Here is a 19327-nt window from a genome sequence, read left to right as displayed (position 1 = left end):
CTTAAAGCAGCGAATGGGATTCGGGATGTAAGGTCGAATCTTGTAGTTTAAGTAACCTGCTTTGACAGAAGATGGAAGATTCGGAGTGCTGAACGTCAAAATAATGGACCTAGTTGGTAGTAGTCTGCCATCTTTTTTGGTCATTATTCTCCGAGCATGTGTCACCTTTTGTTCGCTAAGCTCTTGTACTATTTCTTAATCTTAATCTTAAAATCAATTTTTGAAATTGAAATTGTGATTTCAATTTTAATTGAAATCACAATTTCAATTAAAAGGACTCCAGATTGGAGACACTTCACCATTTTAGGGAATCCCACAACCGATTCTAAACATTTCTGTATCAGAAAAGGCGATAGCTTGCCGACAGGTTGTGTGGACAATGAGTGCATTATAAGAAATGCTGGCATATCTGAAATCTGTTTTTCCGTCCGAAGTCTCTTCGGATGATTTGACTCATGTTCTGAAACAGAGTTAACAACTTTGCCACCTGTGGGCTCCAGAGATGGATATTCATTGCAATCCATCACTGCTCCTTTTAGCCCTGGAAGAGGGACTTCCTTCTCCCAGATTACCGGTGCCGCCACGAGGAGGCAGGAGCGGTGCCAACCAGTGACCAAGCGATCAGCACAAGAGGAGAGCAGTACGTTGCTAGCGATAGCAGTAACGTTGCTCAGCAAAGGAAGCAGTAATGTTGCGAGCGGTCAGCAGTAACGTTGCGAGTGGTCAGCAGTAACGTTGTGAGCGTTGGAGAGTTTATGAAAGCACTAGTACTCGCCCTAGGAAAAACGCTAGAAAATCGCACTAGAAAGATCGCTTGGCACTCGGATTCTAATCTTAAGGGAGGCAGCAAGTCGGTATTGAACCATTAAGGCTAATAATGAGAGCATCACTGGGCTCGAGAGATTCCGTTGGATTGGAAAGCTGCCAATGTACCACCAATACATAAAGGTTCTAAGAGTGAAGTGGGAAATTACCAACCAGCCAGTCTAACTTCAGTAGTAGGGATAATCATGGAGGCAATGATCAAGGGTGGAATTCAGGATCATTTAGATAGAAATGGAATTCTGAAGGATACACAACATGGTTTTATAAAGGGAAAATCATGTTTAACAAATCTGGTTAGCTATTTTGACAGGGTCACTCGTGAGCTGGAGTTAGGGAATAATTTCGACACTGTGTATTTGTATTTAGATTTCAGCAAAGCATTTGACTCAGTCCCACATGAGCAGTTATTTATAAGCTGGAACAGGTTGGAATCACAGGGAAAATCCTTAGATGGATAGCAGGATGGCATCAGGCAAAGGGTTGAGATAAATGGTTATTCCTCAGATTGGGTTAATGTAAGAAGTGGGGTTCCCCAAGGAACCCCACTTCTTACATTAACCCAATCAAGGAATATGGTCCCATCAATATTGGGATCAGTGTTGTTTTTGATTTTCTTAAATGACATTGATGATGGAATAGAGGGCATGATGTTAAATATACAGATGATGTAAAGATCGGTAGAGTAGTTAATGATCACCGCCAAGGAAAGCTTCTTCATAGTGACCTAGATAGACTTCAGAAATGATAAAAAAGTGGCAGCAATCTTTTAATTCAGCAAAATTCAAGGTCTTACACCTGGGAAAGAGCAACCCCAAAATAACTTTTACATTTGGTGGAGTTGAACTAAAATGAGTAGTGGAAGAAAGGGACTTGGGAGTTACAATACGGTCAGACATGTAGTTCTCTGAGCATTGCAGACAGGTTGCAAGGAAGGTCCGTGGTGTCTTATCAATGATTTATCGAACATTTGCTAGTAGAGATAAGGACGTCATAATCCCATTATATAAGGCTATTGTTACACCACACTTGGAATACCATGTTCAAGTATGGAGACTGCACTTAAAAAAAGACATCGGGCTTCTTGAAAGGGTTCAAAGGACTGGTAACTCGCCTGATGAGATCGGAAAAAGGGCAATCATATATGAGGAAAGACTTCGAATATATGGGTTTCGCAGCTTGGAAACTAGGCGGCCTTAGAGGAGCTTTATTAAGGTATTAAGTCTCTGATCGGAAAAAGTAAAGTGAATGAGCATGAAATTTTCAGTTATAAATGATTCTAGAACTAGGGGCTATAAATTAAAGTTACAGGGAAGAGAAGTTTAGACTGGATTGCAGGAAGTTTTACTTTAACCAGTGAGCTATAAATTACTGGAATAAGTGTGGTTGAGGCTGACAGTTTGGGGAAATTCAAAGGTCAGCTGGATAGTCACCTACGGGAGAAAGGAAATGCATAGGTTGTCTGTTTGATTTTCTTTTTTTTTTATAATTTATTTATTATTTTTTTTTTTGCTGGTGCAGCATAAGCCTTAGATCTTCTTACACCATATATGGCCATTACTAATACAGGGTTCAGTTTACTTGGTTCAGTTTACTCTGATTCGCTATAACGCTGTTTTACAGATTGCGTTTTTGGCATATTTAACGAAATCGTTTCATTTGATGGAATCGATAGCTTGAAAATTAATTACTAAGTTAGCAGCTGTCATGCGTATGAAAAGGTTATTTCATTCCATTCTGATTTCAGTTTCACTATTTCGTTATCTCACAGGTGGAAATTATAACTCAATTCTTTTTTTTTTTTCATGATCGCTTATGCCATGATTCCCTGGTATAAAAATTTCACCAGAGGAAAGGGAGTTGATAAAACAGTCAGAACTTCCTGTAATTAATTATTTTAAAAACAATTACATATGACCAATCGAATGAAGCATTTTACTAAACTATGTATATTTTTATAAACTGAGGAAGAGGCTTTCTTTTTCTCTCACAGTATGCAACAGCAACGATCACAATTTATTATGCCATTTCCATTTTTTACCTTTAATCACAACATTAAAATGTTTCCCACGCTGACTTGAGAAATTTTCCCACGCTCAGTGAAATTTTCTCACACGCTAATTTAATTGCAGTACAGTGACTTGTTACATAGTTCTGAGATCAACATTTTAAAAAACGATCAAGTATATTGCTTGTAATATTTGTGTTATATGCATTTATCCGAAGTCTAGTCATCACTAGTACAGTATTAGACATTGTGCATAACGGACAGTTTACTCGAACATTGTATCATAATTAATGCAACCAACGCAGTCACATTTTCGAAGAGTTAATAATGGCAGATAAGAATGAAAAAGCAACGTCTGGATGCAGTACGAAGACTACAAATGTAAGAAAAAGACTGAATTTGAAAATTAAATTAGACGTTTTGAAGCAAATCGATTCCGGCCAACGACAAGAGGATGTGTGCCATAATTTAGGACTGGGAAGTTTAACTATAAGACCAATTATAAAAAATATTTTAATTTTAGCAGCAGGAAAGACAGCTGTTCCACTGCAAGCAACTAAGGTTAGTAGGCAGGCTATTGGGATTGAAATGAGACTTTAACTAATTTTATTGAAGATAATAAAAAAATAAAGAGAGAGAGAGAGAGAGAGAGAGAGAGAGAGAGAGAAAGAGAGAGAGATTAGCTTATATGATGATCTGAAGAAAACTCACCTAAAAAAAAAAAAAAGTGGAGCCATTTAAAACTAGTATGGGCTGGTTGAATAGATTTAAAATCCAGGGAGAAGCCACAAGTGCAGATCAAGGAGCCGAAATTTTCAAAAAAGAACTTGTTAAAATTATTGAAGAGAGGTATTATGTGTTATACTTCTCAACAAGTTTTTAACATAAATGAAGCAGGACTTTTTTGGAAACGAATGCCTAAAAGAAGTTTCATATTGAAAGAAAAAAAAAACATGCCAGGTTTCAAAGCGACAAAGGATCAGTTGACTTTATTGTTGGGTGGTAACACTGTGAGGGATTTAAAATTAAAACCCCTTTTAGTTTACCAGGAAGGGAGCCAAAGTACAACCCAAAATCAACACATTTTTCTTATTTAAATTCATCAATTAAATTAAATCAATTAAATTCATGATTTTAATTGGAATTTTAAGTTTAATTTTGATACGTAAGTAGTTACCACATAATTATACAAATGCAGAATATTTTATATGTACAAATATTTGAATATTAAATATTTTGACCAACATTTGTGCATCTTTTCACTACTGTTTATTATTGATTAGGAAATATCCTATGGCACTGACCGCAACTCACAAATACATATGTTACCTTATGGGAATATGCCACTCACTTATCGCGAATTCACTTAGCGCTCTGTTAGCGCGAATTCACTTAGGAACGAATTATCAGCATTAAGTGGGGGTCACCTGTACTAAATAATTTCCAATCGTTTTGTGTCCCAAATACTGAAGAACCTGTGATAAATGTGTACGCCTCTGTGCAGTATGGAGTTTCAATGCTGTATCCAATTCTGTAGCTATTTCAGAATTTTGATTGCCAAGAGTTTCATCATAAATTTTATGTTAGTATCTGCAGTTAAAAGATTACCTTCTTTGCGGCAAAGCGCATCTACTGCTAACTTTATAGGAATTAATGTAGATATAGTCACAGATAATAAATAAAATTCATCCTCACAAAAATAAATGCTTGAATCTAAATCAATTAAAGCTTTCTGCACACAATATCTGAACTCAAAAAGCTTTCAAGCATGTACAATAAACTGTTTCAATGAGCTTTGGAATCTAATTGCATGACAATTTATTTGCCAAATTCTTCTGCAGTATACTTTTGTAAATATTTATAATTTTTTTTTTTTTTTTATGAGAACCCCAAACACGAGAGGTATTATAACCTATAGTACTTAGTACCGTGCTTGGGTTGGAGGTTGAGAAGACGAAAGAAGATATTTGTTGATATTGGACTTGAACTTCTGTAGATTGTAATTTTCAGGAAATACGTATGAAGGAAGGTTGTTCCAGAAAACGGCAGTTGAATGAATAAATGAGGAAGATGAAAAGTTGGTTCTGTGGGTTTGAAGTTGGACAGTAAATGGATGTTGGCTGGTGGCGGCACGTGTTCGAACTGTTTTGAAAGAGAGCGGGAATTATAGATGCCAATTCAGAAGAACAGTGCCCATGGAAGTATCTGTAGAAGAGGCATGCAGCAGAAACAGTGCGTCTATGAGAAAGCGAGTGGAGAGACTCTGTTAGAGATGAATCATTAATTAACCTAACTGCCCTCTTCTGAATGGAATCAAGAAGCCTGAGAGAGGTTTTGGGGGCACCACCCCAGATGTAGAAACAATATTCCATGGCAGGGCGGATTTGCGATTTATACAGAGTGAGCAGCTGTTTGGGAGAAAAGTAACGCCGAGAGCGAAAGAGAAAACCAAGTTTTTTAGATGCAGAGGAAGCAATATTTGCCAAGAGAGATTAGAAGTCAGGGTAATCCCCAAAAGAGATGCAGAGGAAGCAATATTTGTAATGTGCTTGTGCCAAGAGAGATTAGAAGTCAGGGTAATCCCCAAAAGAGATATATCATTTTGCCTAGAAATCGGAGTGTCACTAAAGATAAGTATAGGAGCAGAAGAATCCTTTTTGCGAGATATAAGACAAGATTGAGTTTTAGAAGGGTTGAAATCAACTAAGTTGTCTTTGCCCCACTGGAGAATTACCTGAAGATCGGCATTTAAGGAATTGGCAGCAGATTTTCGAGAACTTGAGCTGATTGAGCTGGACAAGGTTTCTCAAAATGGAAAGTTGAATGCAATGTGCTATCATCGGCAAAACTATGGATAGGATTTCCAGTCAATGGAAGAAGGTCATTGATATACAAGAGGAAAAGAGTGGGGGAAAGAACTGAACCTTGGGGGACACCGGCATTAGTGGACAAGTTAGAAGACAGAGAGCCATCTACCATCACCCTCAGTGAGCGATCAGAGAGAAAACTGGATAACCAATTACTAAAAACAGTTGGCAAACCATAAGATGGAAGCTTGTTTAGAAGACCTTTATGCCAAACACGATCAAAAGCCTTTGAGATGTCAAGAGCAACTACTTGTGTTTCACCGAACCTTTCCATTGAATTAGTCCATAAATGGGTAACATAAGCCAGAATATCACCAGTGGATCGACACTGACGGAATCCATACTGGCGATCATTGATCAGACGGAAGGTTTCTAGGTAGTTTATGAGTTAGCGGTTAATTGATTTTTCCATTACTTTAGAAAGAGTAAAAGTAATTGCAATGGGATGATAATTGGATGGGAGGGATTTGTCACCCTTTTTAGGAACTGGCTGGATATGAGCAAATTTCCAAGCAGAAGGAAAAACACCTTTGGAATAAGAAAGTGAAAAAAGGCGGCAAAGAATAGGAGTAAGTTCAGGAGCACAGGTTTTGAGAACAAGTGGAGAAATACCATCAGGACCCGGAGCTTTCTTAGCATCAAGGTTCATCAAAATCCTTCTGATATCCTTTTGACGGAAGACCACAGGAGGCATTGAATGGAGCGTGTTAGGAATGGTGGGAGGTGTTTTACCAAGATCATTAATACATGAGCTCAAAGAAAAATGGGATGCTAGCAGGTCAGCTTTATCCTTGGCTGAAGTGACAACAGAACCATCTGGTTTGGACAGAGGTGGGAGCAGAGATGGGCAAAAGTTGCAGCCAATAGCTTTGGCAAGAGACCAGAATGCTCAGCTACCATTAGGGCAAGAAGCAAGTTTTCTACTCTTAGCCTGTTCAAACTCTAGTTTGGACTGATTAATAACTGCTTTACAATTGTTGCGAGCTTTGGTGTAGGCAGAAAATGAAATTGAAGAATTGGAAACAAGCCAATTACGATATGCAACGTTCTTCTCTTGGACAGCCTTAGCACATTTATTGGAAAACCAAGGTTTAGATAAAGGACGAGATTTTAAAGTGGAGTGTGGGATAAAGGATTCCATTCCTGCAAGAATAATTTCACTGACACGATCTGAGCAAACGTTGACATCAGAAGTTTTGAAACAGTAATCCGACCAAGGAAAAGAAGAAAAGAAGTCTCGCAGGTCATCCCATTTTGCATTCTTGTAAAAGCTTGGTGTACACTTCTGACATTAACACAGTTGATGAATTGCAGCATCAGGTTGAAGGAGCCTTTCAGCAAATCAGAAATGACCCAGGAATGCCTGAAAGCATTCCTGATTCGCAACTCAATGCAGAGAAGGTTACAAAGCTGCATACGGATGCAAGGACAGCATTTTGAACACCTTTTGCAACATCTGTAAAATCCTGTGGTGTTGAAACCAAAAATTAAAAATGCATTATCTTATGTTTAATAAAACCCCCCTTAGCAAAGGATTCACAGATTTTTGCTAAACTAGTGCTCCCATAGTCAGTGGCGGATCTTAACAGAAAATGTGCATTATCTCGAAAACAGTTCATTTGCAGTCAGATGTTCACTGGGAGTTTTTTGCTTATTTTAGTTTGTACTTTTCGCCTTTAAAATTATTGACCATCATTTTTGAAACACCCTGTGTGTGTGTGTGTGTGTGTGTGTGTGTGTGTGTGTGTGTGTGTGTGTGTGTGTGTGTGTGTGTGTGTGTGTGTAGGAATTGATAGGTCTGATAAATTTTGATAAAGGTGTACATTTTGATGCATCTGTCATATCTTACTTATTTATATATATATTTTTTTCTATCAACTGATACTACATGTTTAAACTCATGATTATATATTGCTTTTCATATATATATATACACACACACACACACACACACACACAGGGTAATTCAGGAGGAATAGTAAATATTTTGGGAAGTTATAGTATCGATTATTCTGAGTAAAAAAAGTTCATACAAACATGTGTCCAATTCTCGATGGATACGGAGATACAGCTGTTCGAAACTGGCGCGCACAGCTCCCTGAATCAGATGTGGCCAAGAAGCAGTTATAACCTGATACTGTTTGGTGTTAGAAGTGTTTGTGTTTGTCTACAGTTTTTTGTGGTGGAAGTGCCACTGCTGCTTGTAGAGCAGCAGTAAGAAAACCGTTGACAGTTTACTTACTTTTTCTGTTATGATGTATACGTTTCATAAGTATACATCATAGCCGACTAGACAGAGACCAAAAGGAAGGAATAAAATTCAAACAAATAAAAATAAATATATAAATATAAAATAGAGTTAAAAAGCTAAAATAATGCCAATTAAATCTTGTTAAAGGAAAAATGAATGGAAGTTTGAATTCAAAAAGAAGGCAAAATACAGTACGAAATTTAAACAAAGTATTCATTTAAATTTCATACTGCAGGCCACTCCGAGTGTCCATGCTAATCACGGTTCACCAGCGACAGAATATAGAGCCTACAATGGGCACAGAGCATTGAAACTGGACCTTGAGTAATTGGAAGAAGGTAGTCTGGTCCGATGAATCACATTTCCTGTTGCACCATATGTACAGCCGGGTACGTGTGCGTCATTTACATGAGGAAGTAATGGTGCTTGGATGCACCATGGAACGAAAACAAGCCGGTGGCGGCAATGTCATGCTTTGGGCAATGTTCTGCTGGGATATCCTGGGTCCAGTCATCCATGTGCTGGGCACTCTGATGTATACCACCTACCTAAACATCATTGCTGACCAGGTACACCCTTTCGTAGCAACAGTCTTCCCCCTCTGGCGGTGCCATCTTTCAGCATGTTATTGCGCCATGCCCCACTACCCAGTTTGTTCGAGACTGGTTCGTGGAACACGAGGAAGACTTCCAGGTCTTCCCTGGCCTCCAAATTTCCCAGACATCAATCCCATCGAGCATCTGTGGTTCCTGTTGGAACAGCAACTCCGATCTGCAGCATCTCAACCACAGACCTTACAGGAGTTAAAGGATCTGCTGGTTATGTGTTGGTACCAGATATCACAAGACACATTTAGAAATCTTGTAACATCCATGCCTCACTGAGTACGAGCTGTTTTGGCTGCACATGGAGGACCAATATCACATTAGGTAGATGGTCATAATGTTTTGACTCACTGGTGTATATAGTCTACACTTGTACATAATTTTAATAATTTTAAATATAAAATTATTAAATAAAATAATTTTATTTCATAAAATTTTCTCCTTTAGGGTACTTGCATTTGATACTGACTTGGATAGTTTGTATCTTCTGGAAACAAGGTTTTCATAAAATATAAAAATATACCCTTTCTTTAAAAGTCAGAATACCAGATGGTATCCTGAACAGCCTTAATGTACTACTAAGAGAACTTTGTTTGACTGCATTACCATGCCCTAGATCTTTCCCCTTCTTCAACCATATTGAGTGTTACTACAATTGACATTCAAATTGAAATTGCTGTTTCACAGATACAGAACCCTCTCGTTACCAGCATTAAAGCCAAAAAAAATAAATATTCTTTCGACATGTACCATTTGAACCAACTGACAATACCTACAAAAGTCCAACGTTAGAACTTTTGCTTCCTTTCATTTTCTCACATTTTCAGTCTGCATAATGATGAACCTTAGAGAAGAAGTGCACTTTTCCCAAGAAATTCAAAGTTTAAGTTATTTTAATTCTTTCATGTTTTTTAATTTCTTAAAAATACATGAAAGAATTAAAGGGTCAGGAGGTAAGTTTCGAGAAAATAAGCAATGCTGTTTCAAGTGAATGAATAACATTAAACTTAACTGTGACTTTTTTTGAGGTCACCTGTATAAATTATCTGTTTTGTTCACAGCTATTCACAACCCTATTCACCTAAATATTCTTGGTAAATTCTGACATCAAAATTTTAATACCTCCATCAATATCATTAACCCTCCACTACTCACAGCCCTAAACAGAACAAATATGCTCACACAGTATCTGCAGAAAGACACCTTCTTTTGTTTTAATTATAAAAAATTTATTTTTAGCTTTTATATTGAATTGAAAATTAATTGAAAATTACATTGAATTGAATCAAAACATTGTACTAATTGATTTGTTAAACTCAATTACAAAATATAAAACATATAAAACAAAAATAAAAAAGATTACCCAATAATAATAATAAAGAAAGTTTTATCAAAATTTAAAGAATTTTTAAGGTCAATCACATCCCCAAAATAATGTTACTCCACTTAGAGTATCACCCATTTATAGTTATATTTTGTTTTCTACAAATTAACTATTCCTTTATCCACTACAGAAAACCAGCTCCACATAAATGTTGACAAATTGCATATGCTGAAGAAGTCTCATGTGAGACTATACAAAATCAGAAAACATTAATAATTTTAAATACTTCACTTACTTAGAAGCTAAATTACTGCTAAACTTCAATTAACTTTCAATTGTAGTTATGTTCATTTAATGCTTGAAGAGGGTAGAAAATTGCTAAATACGTAAAAAGTTCTCTTACCATAAATGCTCCCTCCTAGAAGGATTTCAGTATTAGTACAAAAATGGGAAAAATTAAGCAAAAAAAACATCTTTTGCTTCACTTAATCCTTTAAGTATTTTAGGAAGCATGCATGTAACATGCCATTTCTGTTTATAAAATGCAGGTATCACAAAAATTTTCTAAGTGACATGAAAACTCATACACTGATAATCTATTTAATGAAAGATATACACAAAAAATGCTGCTCTTTATATACTACATTTCCTTGAAATGAATTGATAATGGGAAAACATCAGGAAATTCATACCATATGCAGATACTGTTTAGTATTAAAATTACCTATCACTTCAGGAGGCTCTGACTTCAATCCTTCAGGTTGCTGACCTTGTAGCATATCAAGTAATGCATGCAATGCTCGTGTGCAGAGATTTGGATGTTTTTTCCGACTTTCCCTGATCAGTTCAAAAACCCCACATAAACCTATACCTACTATCTAAGAAAAACAAAAATAAATGTTTAAAATAAGTGCATCTCAAAAAAAATTCATCAATTTATCCATGCTAAATTACACTAAAACAATATACAGTAAACCCCCGCTATTCGTGGTATCTGTATTCGCGGTTTCGCGATCACTGATTTAATATAAAATGAAACCTAAAAAAATGTGAATTTTAAAGCGCCGTGAATATTTTCCGCCATAAAAACATAGGTGTGGCTAAAATTATCTTTCCCGGTCAAAACAGTGCTCAGTGGGTGGGGGGAGAGGGGTGACAATCGCGAGCATGGATGTTTCTCGCTAATCCTTGTTCAGTATGTGTTATGCACTTGTCATGGAAGGATTCGTCGTTTGCTTTTAATTTATATGCTTATAAATTGAATAAATTTATCAATTTATAAATTGATATGCTTAAAAAAGTGATAAATCTACCATTTTGCAGCGTAAAATAGACTTTTTCGAGTGGCTACGAATAACAAGGGAAATTTGAAAGATCAAAGACGGTGATGACATTAGCGAATAAAATTGAGTTATTAGACAAAATTTCTACTGGTGAAAGTGTCTCCTCAGTGGCAAAACATTATAAAATCAATGAGTCAACGGTTCAATTAAAAAATCGGAAGAAAAAATCCGCCGTAGTGTCCGTGAAAACGCACTAACTGCTTCAAAAATTTGCTCTGTAACTCGTGATGTTAAATTAGAAAAAATGGAAAAGGCTTTAAATCTGTGGATAGAAGACCGAACTCAAAATAAAATTCCGTTAAGTTCACTCATCATTCCTGAAAAGGCAAAACTCCTTTATCAATACTTTAGCGAAACTGGTGATAGCACTGGCGGGATAAGTTTTTTAGCTAGCAAAGGCGCTGGTTTTAAAGATTTGTTTGAAATTTCTAATAAATATTACATTTAATATTAAATTGTTTCTTATTTTCATTTCGATGCCATATGCTTGCATTTCACTATGTACATAGTCATATTATGAAGGTACATATAATACATACATAGACAAAATTTTAGACTAGTTTTTCTTATATATTTCGTACTTTGGAACGGAACCCCTTTATTACTATGGGAGCCATAACTCAGTATTTGGGTTTTCAGTATTCGCGACATTGCTCAGGAGCGTAACCCCCGCAAATAGCGGGGGGATTACTGTATATATATATATATATACACAGTAGTCTTTTATATATATATATATATATATATATAACACAAATTCAATGAAAAATGTTATGTGAATATTTGAAATCTATAGTTAGGAATACACTGGAATGTCAATTATCTGGACATGAATTATCCAAAATATCAATCATCCAAACAATTAAGTTAGCAGCAGTTATTGACACCTGTACATGCTATATATATAGCAGACTCTCGATTTACTGGGATCAGATTAACCGGGATACTTCAAGACTCCAAATTAAAAAAAAAAAAAAAAAAAAAAAAAAAATCAACCAAAAATCATAAAATTCAAGTAATAACTAGAGTAGGTATAAACAGATGTTACACAAGTCGTAAATAAGCGACAAGCGGCATTATAAGTGGTCATTGGGATATTAATGTGCCTATTTAGCTTGCAACCCCCACTGTCTTCACACCCACCACTAAAAAAAAAAATATATATATATATATATATATATATATATATATATATATATATATATATATATATATATATATATATATATATATACCAAATGTTTAGTTTGTTTTAGTGCGTCGGTTCGATTGCTGTGTTCCGTCACACCACAAAAAGAAATTTTGTTTCGTTATTTGTCAGGGGTGTCGAAAATTTTTTTAGAGTAAATATATTTTTCTTTTTTTTGTTTAGAAACCACGAAAATAATGGTTAAACGCAAAAGAGTTACGCTTTCAGTTAAACAAAAACTTGAAATTATTCAAAAGTTTGAAAACAGTGCATCTGTTAAATCTTTAATGAACCATTATAATGTTGGTGACCAAATCATATGCAACATTGTAAAAAATAAAGGGAAGCTATTAGATTCAAAATCGACATAGCAAAAAATAAAGGGAAGCATCGTATTGGACACGCAAGTATTTTCGCTCAATTTTTTTTTTTTTAGGATTGTAAAATTTAAAACAACAAAAAATAATAATAAGCAATCAATAACGACAATCCCGATATGCACAAATTGCAGAAGTGAGATCGGAATAACAAGCAAAACAATAGGACAGAAGAGAAGATTCTTACAATTTATTTAAGGTTTTTTTTTATATGACTGAAATTTCAGTGAAGGGGACACACATTTCACCATAATAACGTAAAAACCCACAGAATTCCATCTATCAGTATTTTCACAAATGCAATAAGATCGAGTTTACTACCCATTTATAATTAGATGCACGAACAGAAGGGGCGCCTCCGTAGCCAGGTGGGCAGGAGCAGCAGTGCATAGCACACGCTTCTTGATTAGACCGGAGTTCGAGCCCGTGACCAGCAAATACAGAGGATGCGGAAAGGTCAGGGAATGACCACCGCATATCCCCAGAGCAATATGGCCTTAGTTGCTAATGCTCCTAAAAACCAAATAACAAACAAACAAACGAACAGAAATGCCCAATAAACCGGAAAGTGCAAATTGTTTTATGGTAGTGACCTCCAGAAATGTGCTTTAGTAAAATGGGAGCTCACATGGGGTGATAATAGTAAGTTTTTGCCAACCTTATGAAGTTCTCTACAGAAAATTTCATTTTGAACGTTATGATGGTGCCGACTAAGAGAATAAGTGACAGCGGTACTAGTAAATCTACCAAGAAAAGGAAAGCGATCAAGTTGGATCAGAAAATTAAACTAATAAGAATGTATGAAATTGGTCAAACATTAACAAGTATTGCACTGAATTCAGATTTGTCAATAATAATATAGTAACAATATGTTACTAATCATTCCCCAGTTACGTAAAACTTGATGAAGTAAGAAGTCCTGGAACGTATTCCTACGTATGTGGGGAATTCTGTATTTTTGGATTAATCGGGAAATCAATTATCTGAGATTTGTTTTTTTACAATTTATCCCGGAAAATCAAGAGTCTACTGTATAGATAAACTTTATTTTTTATCAGTGAAGATAAATAAAATTAATAACAATATAATAAAATTTAAGAACAAAAAATATTGATTAATAAAACAATTTAACATAGAGCTAATGAGGCTGCAAGTGCTTTCATTTAGCAATCAGATGGGAAAACTCATATGTGAACAGTTTTATTCTCTTAAGATCAGTGACATCATTATTCTTGAAAAACTGTATAATATTTTCACTTTCTACTGTTACACTATAGTTCATTTATACCATTGGAATGTATGATGAAATGACTTTCATATAGTAGAAGTCGTGAACTTTTCTATCACGGGGAACTTGGCTTACAATAATTCAACAGCACTGAACAAAAACAGCTGCATTTATATTGTTATTCAGTTCTCTTTAAATCTTTAAAATACTGCACACTTGAAGTAAGTAAAATTACATTAAATGAGATTTTCCTGTAGCCTTGATATTTAAACCTGTGGTCAACCATGATATACTGCACTGCATCCACTCTGATGTAAAAAATTTGATGCATCTTTTACCTATATAGTCTAAATTTATGCAGAATCACTGCTGATAATCAGCTCAAGGGAACTGCTACCTCTTGTTGACTGTTTTCTACAGCAGTGTGTTATGCTGCTGTAGAAAACAGTCATACAATAAATCCAAAAAATCTTGCTAGTGTGAAAGTCAAAATCCCCACATAATAGCACATTCTGATTTACTGCACCACTCTATTTCACTATATATTTATCTGTTATACTCATCACAGTCATTAGGCCTTTAACAAATTCCTACTAATTTCTGTTTTCCCAGTGCTTATGTCACACCAAACTGAATCAATACCACACTGGCCACCACCCATGTTGACTGGATGCACTGCATTAGATTTAATATGATTCATAACTAAAAGCATAAACCCTCCCCAACCCTCCAGTTGTCTGTCCTTTCTGTACATATTGTACTCTTCATATTCAAATTCTGCATCCCTTATATCTGGGTGACACCATGTCTCTGACATCCCTACAATGTTGGCATTTGATAACTTAATGAATACTACAAATTCATCAATTTATTTACTACACTCCTAGCATTAGTGTACATGCAAGCACTTGTTCTTACTTTTAATTACCCTATCACAGCCCATGTGTTTACTTGTTCCATTATGACTCACAAAAGATCTTGAAATCCCCAACACCCTGCTTTCCAAGCTACTGCATGTTCCAACTTTATATTATGTTCCAATAGAAGTTGTGCAAGAATCACTTTCAAAAATTTGCCTCTGCCTACAACTCTACTTAACCTATCTGCCTATTATACTACTATAGTTTGCCTATTAGTCTTCCCCCAAAATAGCAGTTTTCTGATCCATCATCAGACACTGTCTCAATAGCATCAGCAAATATCCTTGCACCCCTTCTATTTATCACATCCCTGTAAAAACACTCCTGTTAACAAGCACAGACCATACTCAGAAAAATTCTACCCCATGAACCTTGCCCAGTCTTTCCAGAGCACAACTGATTGACAAGGCTCTCAACATATACTCATTACTAATGTGTTTGGGCAGAATTGCAGACACTTTCTAATTTAATCCCAACTCAACTTTTTCCCAACAATTCCCTGTACTTATTTTATGGTACAGCAGTATCTGTAGCCATAATGTGTCAAATCCGTAGTTGCAAACAATAAAATGTATAATATTTAGAGGTGTAACTATGAATATGGAAAGGTAAAGAGATATAAGCTGTATAAGGTGTAAAAGTACAAATACTATCTGCAAACTTGGACATGGATATATTGCAACCAGGATGATATTTCTATTCAGTCTCAGTTCTAGGTCTGGATGAAGGTTGCACTTATGACAGAAGCTGCTTCAGTAAATGATATCCTGGTTTTGAAAACGGTGGTGGTGAATAGCTTTGAAAATAGATTTTCACATTATATTCCCTGATTAGTCTAGCTATTTTGCTAGTTTTGCTTCAAATCCAGGGTTGCAAAGTAATTAGAGTCCTGACTGCTGTGTGGAGAGTGGATACTACAAATTAAATTAGTTTTTTTTTTTTATGTTATTAACAAACAAAGGAGGAGGATGAAGTCATTCTTCCAGACAGCAGTCCCACTGGGATATTTGCATCTCTCTCTCTCTCTCCCTCCCTCCCCCCTCTATATGAAACTATTTTAATCTAAAGGAATCAAGCACCCTTTCAATCCAACTTCCCCACCACCAAGCCTTCATCTTAACACCAACACAATATAGATCGCTCTACAACAAAACACAACATGTGGCTCCACAATGACAGCATTCCCCAGATCTATTACAACAGCAGATAGACAAAAGAGCAACTTGGGTGCACCCAAGAATGGCCTTCAGATGTGAGATCACCAATAACCCGGCAACAATAATCAGAACTAGCTCTCTTTGTTCAGAAAAACTGAACCAAAAATTCCAAATCATTCTTGTTTTAGCCATCAGCCAAGTTTGTAAAACCATATTGTTATTTTTCTTGCATTTTTAAATTATTAAATGTTAAAATTGCTATTATGATGAGATTTATCTATTCAACTAACTACTTATCTATACGCTGTGGTTTAAATAAAACCTCAGTATAATAAAGCACAATACTGGGTATCCACAAACTTCCTTTACAAAACTAAAATGTTATTGCATAAATAGGATACATGATACAAACCCAAAGTCACTTCCAGGTGATAAAGAACTTCAAGTTTTTATTCATCAACCATAAAATGTACATGCCATGGTAGATGGCAGTATAACCACAAATCTCATTTTTAAAGTAGTTCATATAACAACTACAGTAGAACCTGGATAAGAAATTCTCGCATAAGAAGTTTTCCCCTGTATTAGGTTTGGTTTCTTAAGTCCCAATTTCATTTCTATATGTTGAAAGAAGTTTCCCGGGTAAAAAGTTTCTCGCATTAAAACGTTCATGATAAAGCATACACAGTGTATTATTATAATAACATTTTGCCACTTAATACGTTTTTAAATATAGAAATTATTTATTTTTAACATTAAAAAATATTAAACAATATAAACATTTCGTAATAGAACAAGTTAGTGCCAACCATCATTTTAGTCCACCGAAATAGGTGAAATGGCATTGTTTTTGATATACAGTATCTCATACTGTGAATGCCTTCACAACAAGTTGCACTGATATTGCACTACCTCCAATAAGCAACACTTCGCCAATGAAGAAGACTAATATTACTTATTCTCGGCTGATATCACCACCCCTGGGTGATGATATCTGCCGAGAATCCATTGGCGAAGAGTTGCCTATTTGAGAATCCATTGTCGAAGCTTTGATTAATCGAGGTAGTTCAATATCGGGGTAACTCGTTGTGAAGGCATTCACAATATGAGAAATAACAGTAACGATGCCATTTCACCTACTTTGGTGGTTTACTATGAATTAAAATGATGCTTGGCACCAAATTGTCAATTAGTGAATTTTCTGTAGTCTGAGGCTTTCGGTGCTAAAACCTTTTTAGTATAAACATTTTGATATTATGGAAGTGACATATTGCAATTGTTTCATCGATATCCATAATTGGATACGTAAACCACGTTTAGTTCTGATGGTTGTGAACAGTTCTGAATTACTTAGTGGATTGTTGCTCTGTCTTATTGTAATTGTAGCCTTGTAAAGTATGTTGAAACTCCAAAAGAGCTCATTTTTACAACTTGGTAGTGAGTTTATCAAGAGCAGAATGTTAAGCAATTAGAAATACTCAGTTTAAAAATGTTTCCCATAGGCAGAGTAAAATATTTATAAATTCTGAAATGGTACTTAAAAATCATCTTTAAACTTATGTATGTGTATCTTTTCATTTTTATTTGTGTAGTTAATATTTCATACCCTTAGGTCATAAGAAGTTCTAAACCTTCCGTCCCTTGAAAAACTTCTTATCCGGGTTCTACTATATTTTAAAAATAAATGAAGTCATGAGATTGATATATCACAATTTTTTTACAAGTGTACCTTTATTTTAAATAAAATATGCTTATACATTTTTTTATAAAAAATGCATTAGATAAGGAGGTACATAAATTTTGAAGAAAACTTAAAAACTAAAGCAGTCAAATAATTACTAAGATTTCTGGCACTGGTGTTCTTCACCACATAATTATATTATTTTATTTCTATGTACAAAAATCAAAATATGCCTTGTGATCAACTACTTACCAGCTCCTGTTTAAAACCATGGCACTGATAAGATCCTAAACTGGAAATCACAATGCTACACAAATGTCATTTTAATAATGATTTAAATAATAAATAACATTTAAAAAATTAAATTTTAGCCAGAAAATAATCTTAAAAATATGTATTTTATGTGAAACTTTCAGATATGCTTTTAATATCCCCCATTCACCCTCACCACCATCATCTTCAGGTCAGAGATTAGAAAAAGGGGGCAGTTCTAGAGGTAATTGGAAAATATATATTTTTTTAAATAACAAGACTGCATTTGCTAAGATATATTATTTGTTCTTATTTTCCAGAACAGTGTCAGAGTACAAGTTTAACTCCACTATTTTCAACTATTCCTTGCTTTTTATTCAAAAAAAAAAAAAAAAGCATGAAGATTCAAACACCTACCTTTGGGTGTTTTTGATTGAAATGGCAGTCACGGAGTTAATTTTAGTAAAGATTATTAGCAAGTTTATTAAAAATGTGATGCTTAAAGGTATCATCCCACACCACCTAAATTTTAGATTCATTTTCTCAATACCTATTAAAAAAGGTTAGCCTGAACTATTAAATAACATTATTATTATTATTATTGCTCATTATTTCTCCCTGATTGGGGGGTTCCACCTCGTGACGGGTATTGCTACCATGTACACAGGGTGGTTGTTATGTTTCGTGTTACTGTTGGTCAAGGAACTCTCTGACTATCCTACATGTGTTCAGAATTGTGACTTTCTGGAGTTCCTTGTAGGTGTTTGCTGGGAGACCTATTGCTGCTAGGCTGTTATGTAGGGTCATTGGCACCATACCTGTGGTTTACACAATGATCAGGATGGTCACTACTTGTTCCACATGCCACATCTCTTTGATCTCCTGTCTTAGGTTCGTGTACTTCCTGATTTTTTTCCCCATGGGTTTTCTGCAGGTTGCCAGTGTTGGGTACCGCTATGTCAATCAGATAGGTAGTCTTTTCCTTCTTGTCCACAAGGGTTATGTCCAGTCTGTTGTGCAGGATTGTCCTATCCATTATTATGGCGTGGTCCCAGTACAGCTTGTGGGTTGGGGTCTCTAGTACTGCTTGTGGTTCGTACTTGTAGTATGGCACACTTTCTTTGGTCAACTGGTATTTCCTCACTAGTTTCTGATGTATTATCCTTGCTACCTGGTCGTGTCTATGAGTGTACTCAGTCTGGGTGATCACCGTGCACCCCGTGGTGATGTGTTGGATCATTTCTGAGGCCAGATGGCATTGTCAACATGTATCATCGGACACTCTGGGCTCCTTGGCAATGTA

General features: G+C 35.5%; 1 protein-coding gene across 4 annotated transcripts in view; it reads right to left on the bottom strand.

Moving 5' to 3' along the window:
- Nucleotides 1-19327, bottom strand: part of hiw (MYC binding protein highwire) — a 1043263-nt gene that overhangs the window by 962725 nt on the left and 61211 nt on the right. For all 4 annotated transcript variants that reach the window (XM_090372846.1, XM_090372865.1, XM_090372875.1 and 1 more), the window contains exon 4: nt 10602-10755. In XM_090372846.1, coding sequence (XP_090228972.1) covers nt 10602-10755 — 154 coding nt within the window. The remainder of the gene's footprint in view (nt 1-10601; nt 10756-19327) is intronic.

Source organism: Mastigoproctus giganteus, chromosome 1 (assembly GCF_048544385.1).
Source record: "Mastigoproctus giganteus isolate SK-2022 chromosome 1, ASM4854438v1, whole genome shotgun sequence".
In the NCBI taxonomy this organism is placed as follows: Eukaryota; Metazoa; Arthropoda; class Arachnida; order Uropygi; family Thelyphonidae; genus Mastigoproctus; species Mastigoproctus giganteus.
Note: the sequence above shows the minus strand (reverse complement) of the source record. Positions and strands in the feature narration are given on the sequence as shown.